This window comes from Pelodiscus sinensis, chromosome 9 (genome assembly GCF_052426305.1).
Source record: "Pelodiscus sinensis isolate ZL-2025 chromosome 9, ASM5242630v1, whole genome shotgun sequence".
NCBI lineage: Eukaryota > Metazoa > Chordata > Testudines > Trionychidae > Pelodiscus > Pelodiscus sinensis.
The window spans coordinates 66,579,648-66,591,786 of record NC_143060.1 but is presented as its reverse complement, the minus strand read 5'-3'; the positions used below and the strand labels follow the sequence as shown (position 1 = coordinate 66,591,786).

The 12,139-nt window shown below is 42.3% G+C and overlaps 1 protein-coding gene across 3 annotated transcripts in view; it reads right to left on the bottom strand.

The window, feature by feature from the left end:
- Nucleotides 1-12,139, bottom strand: part of SUCO (SUN domain containing ossification factor) — a 61,281-nt gene that overhangs the window by 23,407 nt on the left and 25,735 nt on the right. For all 3 annotated transcript variants that reach the window (XM_075937061.2, XM_075937059.2, XM_075937060.2), the window contains 5 exons: nt 10,464-10,584; nt 6,306-6,430; nt 5,905-5,972; nt 3,921-4,028; nt 686-791 (listed from right to left, as the gene is read on the bottom strand). In XM_075937061.2, coding sequence (XP_075793176.2) covers nt 686-791; nt 3,921-4,028; nt 5,905-5,972; nt 6,306-6,430; nt 10,464-10,584 — 528 coding nt within the window. The remainder of the gene's footprint in view (nt 1-685; nt 792-3,920; nt 4,029-5,904; nt 5,973-6,305; nt 6,431-10,463; nt 10,585-12,139) is intronic.

Genomic DNA, 12,139 nt, shown 5'->3' with positions numbered 1-12,139 from the left:
CTGAAGTTTAAGATTTACTTATGGCATATTTACATGGTCACTTTTATTAGCAGAAACAAACATTAAAGATGCCAACGAATCAAATAACATGGTTGTATATGCTCAACTAGATAAAGAAACTGTTCTAAAATAAAAAAGCAAGCATTTGAAAGCAAAAGTATCCTTTCCAGGACAAAAGTAACTTGCATTTGTACAATGTATTCTTTTCAATAAGTATGAGGGGATTTTAGAATAGGCTAGATACCACATTTTCCTGAAATCTTAAATAAAGTATACTCAGTGCAAAACTAGCCTCTGTGAATTTATTATTAAACTGTGGCTCCAATCGCAATAAGCCAAAATAATTCAGAGAAATTGGTGTGTATTGTGCTTCTAAAGAAAATAAAATTTCAGAGAGTTTTGCCTCACTAAACTTATAAACTAAGACATTAGAATCCACAAATAAAATAACAAAATCAGCTACTAAAGTTATCAATTTCTCCTTAATACACTCTTGTATTTGAATTAATCATCATATGCCAGTAAACAAAAATTCAGATTGCTAACTGAGCAAGGACTTTTCAACCCAGGTATGAACAGAATCTGAAGTAACACTGTATTGGTAATTCATGAATATCATCCTTCAAAATTCTTCCTTTAACATTAAGTGACAATGGCTGCATTCAGTGCACATTACAAATATTACCTTAACATATTTCGCATACATCTGCTCATCTAAAGGGAAGCTTTGGACATTTCTCTCATCTCTAGCATGAAAAGTACCTAATTTAATCCATTTATTTGTTGGGTACCTGGAAAATATTAAAATGTTGACACCTTTTAATGAGAGAATCAAGAATATTTTTCATAATTTTAATATTCCTTGTTTATCCATTCTAGGAGACTATAATGCAAATATTTTTACTGACATCACTCCTGATTCCACAATGCCTATACAATTATTAAAGAATTGTGCACAAGGCTGGTATTGCTGGGTACTTGATTTTTAAATCTGAACATCAGTGTATTAAAGTATTTGTCCCAAAAAAGGAAAATGGTCTGGATGTTGCCAAGTAAAGAAGTTTGTCAATCCCAAGTGCATGAGAAGATCGATATTATATAATTCTTTTAACAAAACAGACTTTCACGCCGTTAGATAAAATACTGATGTTAAAGTATTATACCCAATGATTGCAGAATATATCCCAATTCAGTTAATTACTGAGACCAGGTCTATACTAGACCCGGAGGGTCGGCTTAAGGTACACACCTCCAGCTATGTAAATAACGTAGCTGGAGTCAACATAGCTTAAGCCGAGCTTGGCATCATCTCCGCAGGGGGAAACTGACAGAAGAAAATGCTCCCATTGGCTTCCTTTACACCTCATGAATTGAGTACTGGCACTCATCTGGGGCACCTTCAGCATTCGATTTAGTGGGTCCTAAGTAGACCCACTGAATCGAATGCCAGAACTTCAATTTCTGGTCTGACAAGTAGAGATGTGGCCTGAGATTCTGGGCACTTCAAAATACCTACAGTTTAGAATAAAGGATTTTTTTTAATGCTCCAGGATGATTTTAGATACGGACTTGCTCACTGAAGAAATAGTTAATGGAAAATAGAGTTTACAAACATGTTAATACTTACTTTAGTATTGCAATAAGTTGTGTGCATCTGCTTCTTACTACTGACTGCTTTATAGGCATACGTAGCTGTGAGTGTTACCCTCATTTAAGTAGCCAGAAGTTAGGGGAGAGAGAACACAGCTCAATAGAAAGTTTGGGGCTTTGAAACATGACCATGCACCCATAGTGGAGCCATCAAAGCTCAAGACAAGAGAACACTAAGGGCAGAGATGTACAGTGAGAATTGGTATACTAGTCCATGTAGAAGGCTGGTTAGTTATCTCAACTGATGAAATAAGTTTTAGGATGTGCCCACAAAGAAATCTAGAATGTGTGAAACATGCCAACAGAAAAATCTTTAGTCATTTAAGTCTGTCACAAGTTACCGGGAAGGAATGACAACAGACCCCTATGCTACCTCTCCAACTCATTACTGTTTACAAACTATAATATATATATTTTAACAGTAAGTGCCAGATTTCAGCTATAAAAGCAAAAAAACCAAAATGTGATAGAAATGTATGACAAACAATATCTAGAGGGCAGGAAATGGCAAATAATGCCTAATGGTGTCATTAGTCCTTTTTGAAAATGGTACATGGGGAAATAAGGCTTTAAAAAGCCTGCCTAAACAAGGGATATGGATCTACTAGAGAGTTAATATTTTATTCTAAGAACATTTTGCTGGGAGTTTAAGATACAGGCAACTGGTTTCCTCCACTGGGAGGAAAAGATAGGGGATCTCTCCAAAGACGTTACCTGCATTCCACAATTAAGGATGACAATCAAGAAATTTAAAAATTAGGTAAAAATTAAAAGCATAATAAAAGCAGTATTTTAGAAGCTTGATTTGCAAGTAAGTTCTTTAACATTTTAGTACAGAGGTTCCCAACCTGGGGTACACGTACCTCCAGGGGGTATGAGAAACTTGTCAAGAGGGTATGGGGAATATTTGGTAAATAACTAGATTATCCTAATTGAAATATTCCAAAAGTATTAATGTTAGTGAAAAGAGTTGTGGATTCTAGAGTCTAGAATTTATTTCCTTTTATATTGAATAGGGGGTACGGGAAGGTTTACTAAAAGCCAAGGGGGTACGGGGACCGAAAAAGGTTGGGAACCGCTGTTTTAGTGTTTACTTCTATGGTTAAAAAAACAAACAAACCTTACTTCTGAGATATAAACCTCAGCCAGGGAGGAAATAAAATTGAAGAGGTCCAATGACGCTTCATTGGAAAACACAGTACAAACTACACATACAAAATGATGGGGTCTAAATTAGCTATTACCACCTAAGAAAGATCTTGTCATCATTGTGGGTAGTTCTCTGAAAACATCCACTCAATGTGCAGTGACAGTCAAAATAGCAAACATTAGGAATCATTAAGGAATGGATAACAGAAAATATATTGCTTCTATATAAATCCATGGTATGTCCGCATCTTGAATAATGCATACGAATGTGGTTGCCCCATCTCAAAGAGATATTAGAATTGGAAAAAGGTCAGAAAGGGTAACGCATCCATATGAGCAGAATATGAGGCAAGATTTAATAAAACTGGGATTTTTCAGACGGGAAAGTGACAACTAAGGGAGGATACGATAGAGATGTAGAAAACGATTGGTATGGAGAAAGTAAATAAGGAAGTGTTATTTACTCCTTCTCATAGCAAAAGTACTAGGTGCCAAGAAATGAAATAGGCAGCAGGTTTAAAAACAAACAAAAGGAAGTCTTTTTTTCCCCCCACACGATGCATGGCATCCCGTGGAACTTTTTGCCAAAGCATGTTGTGAAGGCCAAGACTAACAGGGTTGAAAAAAAAAGAACTAGATAAATTCTTAAGAGAGTAGGTCCATCAATGGCTATTAGCCAGAATGAGCAGGGATGGAGTCCCTCGCCTCTGTCAAGAACTGGGAATGGATGACAAGGGATGGCTCACTTAATGATTTCCCATTCTGTTCTTTCTCTTTGGGGCACCTGATAATGGCCACTGTCAGAAGACAGAATGCTGAGCTAGAGGGACCTTTGGTATGGTCCTGTCTGGTCATTTTATGGTCTTAACAGTATAGACTTTGATTCTTTGGGGGGAAAGCTAAATGGCTAAAGTATTTCAAAAAACACTTACTATACATGCAGAGTGAATCTTCCATGTTATTTCACGTTTACATTGAAAAAAGGAATGAGCCACACAATAGCATTTTGGTATTTAAATTCAGTGAACTATTAGTTTCGAAATCATTGCAATTATTATTCCTACTTATGTTGATCTTTATGAACACAAATGATCACAAATTCAAATTCTTATATGACATACCTGTCACTAATAGACACCAGGAAGTCTTTGGGAGTAGAGGAAAATAATTCATGATTTGCAATGTCAAGCTGTTTTACTTGAATTGGTTCACAAAGCTCAATAACAAACCTTTAAGACAAAAAAAAAAAAAGATATTAGAAATAAGTGACTTCTAGCAACACACGATTTTATTAGCACTAAATTTTGAATTGTGTAATGAATCTCATTCACAATGGAAATGTGCCACAGGATAGCTGTACAATACCACTCACTGCTACCCCTTTAGAAAATTTGTCAAAGAAACTGCGCCTGTGACGTGTAGGCAGATTGAAGATTACTTTGCTCTTAAATTCAATACACAAAGAATGGAATAAAATGTTTGCTCAAAACATTCACTGGCTCAAAGTAAAATAATGCAACTCTTCCTTCTTTCAAATTAAGCTCTTTTTGGAGACGTGACATCTTATGCCACAGGTTTGCCCCCTTTGAGTATTCAAGGTCATAGCCACTTATTTCAGGAAATAGTAAACTTACTAATGTTTGTTCCTGTTAATATTGCTAAGTCCATACAACTCCAGAAAAGCAGACTGGACTCCATTCTGGCTCTTTATTAGCAGAAACGATTAATTAACTCCAAATTGCAAGATCTTTATCGTCGAGGATATATGAATTATGGAGAATCCAGCATGTCTTTCAGATTACAGGCTGAGCCTGCAGAGCTAGCAGTCAGAAAAACTATTTATGAACTCAAGTGATCTGCAGTAGAAGCCGTTCAGATAAATACATAGAGGAAAATTGGTGTAATTTTTTTACAGTCATTGTTCAGTGTATAATCAAGTTAATGTAGGGTAAAAGCTTCAGGGGGTAGCCGAATTAGTCTACACAGGATAAACTTAAAAATCTACAGTCTGGTAGCACTTTAAAGACTAATTTGCTAGTCTTTAAAATGTTACCAGACTATTTGCTGTTTTTTAAGTTAATGTGGGGCAACTGGAAAATTTTCAAAATCCCCATAAGAGTTCCCCCCTCCCCCAACTCAAATCCTCTACTAAAAACGAATGTGGCATTTGCGTATCGACAGTGGGGCAAAAGAACTTGAAGAGAATTAAGACGGGACATCTGGATCCCAATTCACTAATGGCAGCTGTCCTTCACTTATAGTGCCAGATACCAAAATAGATAATGAAGGGGCTTATAAAGAGGATAATCACCAAGAACTAGCTTTTGCCTACGTTGATTATTCATACTGAACAGTCCCTTAAAATAAATCAGTACTCCTCCTCCTCAATATGAGTAATAATGGAAGAAGCTGGCCAAGGGACACCAAAAGTATTGTTCAATATTGGTGTAAGTAGTGAGCCCAGAGGCTTTGCCTGTCCCATCAATTCTGACACCCGTTTTCTTTTTTAACCTAAATTACCACTAAATAAGGCCTAAATTTATAGGTTACGTCAGATATTTTGTCTAAAGCATCTTTGAGTTATGCATATTTTAATTCATAAGCCAAACTTTGTAAAGCATGGGAGAGGAGGGAAACTGTCACAGGCAGTTTTGAATATTTCTTCATAGGAGGGCTGAACATTTCTAGTAGGAGGGAATGAACAGGGCTCAACCCCATAGTAAAAGTCCTTAAATACGCTCATTTGAACACAAAACCATTACTCTCACCTGCAAAGGTCAACTTTGTGAAGCATCATTCCACACATTTAACAAGCCATCATGATATTTTTAAAAATGTACAACCCACCCACAAATACATGACAAGCAACATTAATGGGAACTAAAAATATCCTGGTGGCCATGTGCCAACTCAAAACATGTAGCTGTGGGAATCAGAGATGTAAAATCCCAGTTTATCAATCAATCCTTGAGTGTGTTCCCTTTCTATTCCCCTCGGAGGAATTTAGAGTCATTTAAGACTTGCAGATATTTATCTAAAAATGTTTAAAAAATGTTCAATTTGCACATATTCTGAGCCAAAACAAACACCCCCTACACAACTTACCAGATTTTAGTACTACACGGATTTAACATATAGAGGTCCATGTTTTCTATCAGAATTGCTGATGTACTCTGTGGAAAGTTAGGATATGGAATAAAGAATTAAAATAAAGTAACATTTACTTCCTCCAAAACAAATGAATGTTCTATACAAATTTCTGCATTAGAGTGCACATACAATTCTAAGATTCAAATACCAATTTATGGAACTGGTTAAGCAGGACAGTATGCAGAAGAGAACATCTCAGATCACATATACCAAGAGAAACAATGAAAAAAGGTTTGAAACACTGCCTTAGAAAGCCAATGTTTTATTTTAGGTAAATGTGGCTAGGACACAGCTCAAGACAGCATTTAAAATATGCACACGTGCATTAATGATCCCGAATTAGTAAATAAAATTACCTTTGCTTCTGGATTAGCTGCCAGTATTTTGGCACCACACTCTACCGATGCATAGTTATTTCTGTTTTTCTGAACCTTTTTTGTGGCATGCTGTCCTCCATTAGAGGATGGATGCATTGATTGACCTGCAGATAAGATATTATTAACAAGATAATAAAAGACATTTATGGGCCTAATCTTTTCTGATCTAAAGAAAGGATTGCTATTCAACATTTAAACAACAGAAAGCTGCAAACTTCAACATCGGCATACAAAAGATTTCACAATATGATAAAACAATGCTCTTTCCACAGAACTGTTTTAAAAATTCCTCTTTCATTTTTTTAAGGTGGATCTTAGCCATTAACTTAAATAATTTACCTCGTTTGTGGTACAGGGAAGCTTTCATGCTGTAAGTAACAATATCCTGCTCAAAGAATGTGGGCATGATTTTTAAAGTGTTATATGGTTGAGGAACACCCAAAAGGGAAATTGAAAGAATTGAATGTCTCTTGCACTTTGGCAAATTAATCAGTTCTTTCATCTCTCTCGGAAAAGCCCACAACACTTCAAATAGAATATTTCGGAGAGCAGTGCTCTACCAGTAAGACACAGCACGTAATATATACCTTGTGTTCTTGATCACTAGACAGCCATGCCAATATCTGAGGCGAGACATGTATGGCGATGCTTGTGTAACAGTGATTACCAGGGGTCGACAAATTATTGAAAACCCTACTCGCCAGACAAAAAAGGGACTCGCCACCCTCTCCCACAAAGTGTTTTTTAATGGCATAAATTCCTAATAAGAATAAGAACAGTAATAACCTCGACCTTTTCTCTCTGCTGCCATGTCTCCTCCCCTTGCTCCATCAGCTCCCCTGGTGCCTGCTGCCCCCCAACCCCTCATGCTCTGCTGTCCTGACTCCTGCCCTTCTCACTGCCCTCAGCCTTTCTGAGACCTGCCTCCCTCCACCGGCCCTTCTCTCCGCCCTGTGCCCACTCCTCCAGTAGCCCCACTCTGATCGTGTGAGCTACCCCTCCTAAAACCTCCCTCTACACACCTGCCCTGTCTGTCTCCTCTGGTGCTGGTCTCTCCCCTGCAGGTGTTTGCCCTTCTGCTTCATCCCCAGAATCCATTGGACCTGCACCCTCCCGGTGCCTCCCCCTTCTCTCACTGCCCCTGCCCCCTTTGCTCTCTTTTTCCCTGATACCCACCCCCTCACCACTCTCTGCCCCTGTGCCCTCTCAGATGCCTTGCTCCATCCCCGCCTTCCTCATGGCCACCCCTTCTTTCAAGCCTTCTCCCAGCACCTCGCCCTCTAGCCCCCAGTGCCCTTACCCTCTCCTCTCCCAGCATCACCCTGTCCCCCCTCCCACTGACACCTCCCCTCCTGCCCTTTCCCTCATTGTCTGCACTTGGCCCCCTGGCATTTGTCTCTCCTGCACCCTGTCCCTTGGTGCCTTCCCCTTTCTTCTCCTGACCTCCTCCCCTCAGCACAAGCCTCTTCGTCATATTTTTCCCCTCCCCTCAGCCCAGCCCCTTCCCCTCCCAGGGGCCAGCTCTAGGTTTTTTGCTGCCCCCCCACCCTTGTTGCTGTCTTTTACACGTTTGCATTTTGCAATGGATTTTTTTTGTTTTGTTTTTTGTCCCTGCATTTTAGCCCTATAAATAGCAAATAGCATTCTCATTCTTTTTTCCCATAAAGGCAAAGGAGCTTCAAGTGAACTCCCCCTTTCACTCGCTGCTGAGTCACAGCAGCCTTTTTCCTGCCCTGTCCAGTCCCTCCCTATAGACAAGAACCCTTCACTCCCAACCCACAGGGGGAGCAGGGTACAGGGAACAGTGGGGGAGTATGGGGGAGGCGCGGGAAACAGGAGGCACAGAGCCAGAGTGATGCAGGGATCGGGGGGAGCAGGGTGCGGTGGAGGCATGGGGAATGGGACGCAGGGAACAGGAGGGGCAGAGGGATCGGGGTTTAGGGGCAGCGCAGGGAATGGGCAGCACAGAGCTGGGGGGCAGGGATCGGGGGGGAGCAGAGTGCGGTGGAGGCACGGGGAATGGGACGCGGGGAACAGGAGGGGCAGAGGGATCGGGGTTTAGGGGCAGCGCAGGGAATGGGCAGCACAGAGCTGGGGGGGCAGGGATCGGGGGGAGCAGGGTGCGGTGGAGGCATGGGGAATGGGACGCAGGGAACAGGAGGGGCAGAGGGATCGGGGTTTAGGGGCAGCGCAGGGAATGGGCAGCACAGAGCTGGGGGGCAGGGATCGGGGGGGAGCAGAGTGCGGTGGAGGCACGGGGAATGGGACGCGGGGAACAGGAGGGGCAGAGGGATCGGGGTTTAGGGGCAGCGCAGGGAATGGGCAGGGATCACGGGGAGAAGGGTGCAGGGTGTAAGGGCGGCGTGGAGCCAAAGGGTCGCAGGGAAGAAGGAGAGCAGCGGGTCCAGGGTGCAGGAGAGGCGTGAGGAACGGGCAGTGCGGAGACAAAGGGGGGCTGGGCCATGGCAGGACTAGAGCCGGCGGGGCGGGCCATGGCTGTGCCGCATGCTGCAGCCAGCTCCCAGCGACGAGCTGCCACAGCCCTTTAAAATCAGCGGGGCCAGGTCATGCCAGCATCCTGGCATCCCGCCTCCTCATGCCGGAGCTGCACGCAGGCAGCCCAGTGGCAAGAATCGCCGCACTTCCCCCTTCCCAGCGGCGCTGTGCTCCTCCGCCAGCTAGCAGATCGGATGGGGCCGCGCCGCCCGTAGTGCGTGCTTCGGCCAGCCCATCACAATGGCTCAATGGGCCAGTGCACCGCTGCACTCGCCAGCTGGTAAAATCTATTCGCCATGGGCGAGCAGGCGAGTGCATTTGTCGAGCCGTGGTGATTACCATTACTCAGAATTCTCTGACTTTTGTTGAATTAGGCCACAATTATTCTTTATATAATTTACAGCAAAGTTGTAAATATTATTGAAACTGAGACTGATAAAAGTATGTGCGTGAATGAAGGTAATGGCCACATCTCAATACTATTTACACACACAGCTGGGTAATGATACAAGAGACATTTTAGCAGTCTCAATTTGGGAACTTCCTTTTACTCACAGGTGACAAAGGCAAAGGAAGGTACGCAGAGCATTCTAAATAAGTAGATAAAACTTTGCCATCATGTACACTCTACATGCTACCTCTTTTACCAAAGTTCAATCATATAAACACTTGAGTTTTTAAAAATGTCAAACTTTTTTGTAGCCCTTCACCTAACGTTAAATGTCTTAACTGAGGGAGAACAGCAGAGATCTTAGGGAACCTCATAAGAGCCTTTAAATATTAATTTGTTTAGCTTTACTATATATCCCATGACTTTAAAATAGTCATTGTAGGACACCCTCTGGGATAGAAATAAGCACCAGGTTCCATGGGAAAATGTTTCCTTTCCAAGCTATATAGGACATCTCTATGTCCAGTTAAGTAGATAGCTGGGCAAGACTAGCCGCTTCAGCATCAGGATTTCCTCTACAAAATGGAAGTATGTCTAAGAGGATGCAATCAAATAGTGGCACACAAGTCCCAGCTACTTTAGTTAAAGTTGAAATTCTTGCAATTTTGAGGCTTATGAAAAATTCACTGGCAAATGCTAATGCCTTTGCCATATTCTATAATGGTAAAAAATGTATTTTAGATTTCCTTCAATCACATACTATATAATGACCAGATCTCTTCCTTCATGTAGCCCTATCTTCACATCAAGGCCAAGCCTTGCCCAGTATTCTTCCAGGGCAAACTATTGCTTGTTCAGGCTAGTGAAGCTGGCTTCTGCCAAGTGCTCACTTTTGTTGTACAGAACTGTTACCCACATACTACTCCACCTTTACCCTTTCATGGGTTGAAGGTATAACCCACTTAATTTAGGTACCTCCACATTTTCCAAGTACCCAGGGTTTCAAGGCAGAAGGCACCTAGCCGTATCCAGTTCCTAGGACTCAAGGTGTAAACTCTGTATAGTTTTCTATCAGGCCCCACAAACCCAAACAAGTCAGTTGTGTTTCTAGATTACGTATTTTTAGTACAGAAGTAAACTTTTAGGTTGCATGCTTTTAAAATTTAAATTCTATAATTAATAAAAGAGGAAACATCATAGAATATAGAAGTGGCTCATATTAGGCCAAAGGAATTAATCATGGAACTTACTTTTTTCTTTTTCTACTTCCATAACCTTCTTCTTCCACTCATCAAATGTTGGAATGTCACCTGGGTCCTTTGGGGTTATTACTGATGTGGGATCAATTTCTCCTGTTTTCGTATAGTCTTTCTGAAAAAAAATCATCAAGCAATACACAGGATTCAGGTTTTCAGACAGCACCATTAAATCAAGAAAATATGATGAATAGCAATGCTTTTAAAGAAAGCAAATTCCAAACCAACATAATATCAAATGGACAAGGTGAGTGAGTTGGACCAATCATTCTTATGCTCTTAAAGAGCTCCTCTTCAGGTCTGGGAAGAGAAGCTCTTTTAGAGCGTAAGAATGGTCATTTTGGGTCATACCAAAGGTCCATCTAGCCCAGTATCCTATCTTTGGACCGTGACCAATGCCAAGTACTTCAGAGGGAATGAACAGAACAGGAAATCAAGTGATCTTTGTAAATGTCACAGTTAAATTCAAGGAGGAACCAACTGTTGAGCAGGTGGAATGCCGACATGACTGCAAGGTGCACCTTGATGTATGAGCCTGCTAACCCATGCTGTTTGAGGTGCAGTAGACACATGGGTATGAGCAGTATCGATGCCTGAAAGAGAGTTGTGTAGCATTGCTCACAACAGCACAAAAACCTTTTCCACTTGGCTAGTTAAGTGGCTCTGATAGAAGGACCTCATCTCACCAACTGCAAGCTTTGGCACTCCATAGGTTGGAAGCTTCTTGGTTAGATCCTATGAAGCGGAGGGACTGGCGGTCCGAGGGAAGGAAGCAACAGTGGTCCTGTGTCATCAAATCTCAGTTCAGCAGTAGTGCTATTGGAGTGTCCACAAACAGCTCTAGAAGTCTGGTGTACTAACTATCATAGCCATACTGTGACCAGTAAAATCACCTCCGCCTTGTCTCTGCAGATCCAGAGGAGCCCCTCGTGGACGAGTGGAACTGGCCAGAAGGCACTCATGAGGTGACCTCCCAAAAGCAGCATGAATGTGTCAGAGATGGAGCTCAAGCTGCATTGCTAGAAGGAGCAGAACACTGGGCACTTCCTGTTGATCTTGAGGGCAAACAGATGTACCTGGGAAATTCCCACCTCTGGAAGACGGAATGTATGCTATCCAGATGGATGGATCACTTGTGGTTGTAAAATGACCTGCTGAGGGTCTGCCAGCTCGTTCTGGGCTCCTGGGAGATAGCCCATTCCATTCACTTGGAGATGTCCTATACAAAAAGCTGGAGAGCATCTTGACAGGGAGTCCGGGGGGGGGAGGATCTCTGCCCTACTTGTTTATATAAAACATGGTGGTGGTGGTGGTCATCACTGCTACATCCCTGCATGCTGATCAGGAGAGTCTAGCAGCCTAGCTGCACCACTCTGAGCTCTTCGATGCTGCTATCAAGCAAAATCTCGGTCTGTGATCACCAATCCTGCATCTGTAGGTCTCCCAAATGGGCTGCCAGCCTATGGCTGATGTAGCTATCACCAAGCCCATGGAGAGTTGAGTGGTGCTGAGGGGGACTCCTTTGCAAACTCCCCTAAGGATTAGCCACCATCAGAGGGATTCTAGAACTTGGTCTGGTACCATTACTAGAGAGTCCAGACTGTCCCAGGCTGGAGACAAGCTGAGGAGAGCCACGCCTGGAGTGCTCCAAGCCTCAGTCTCGCATGCCT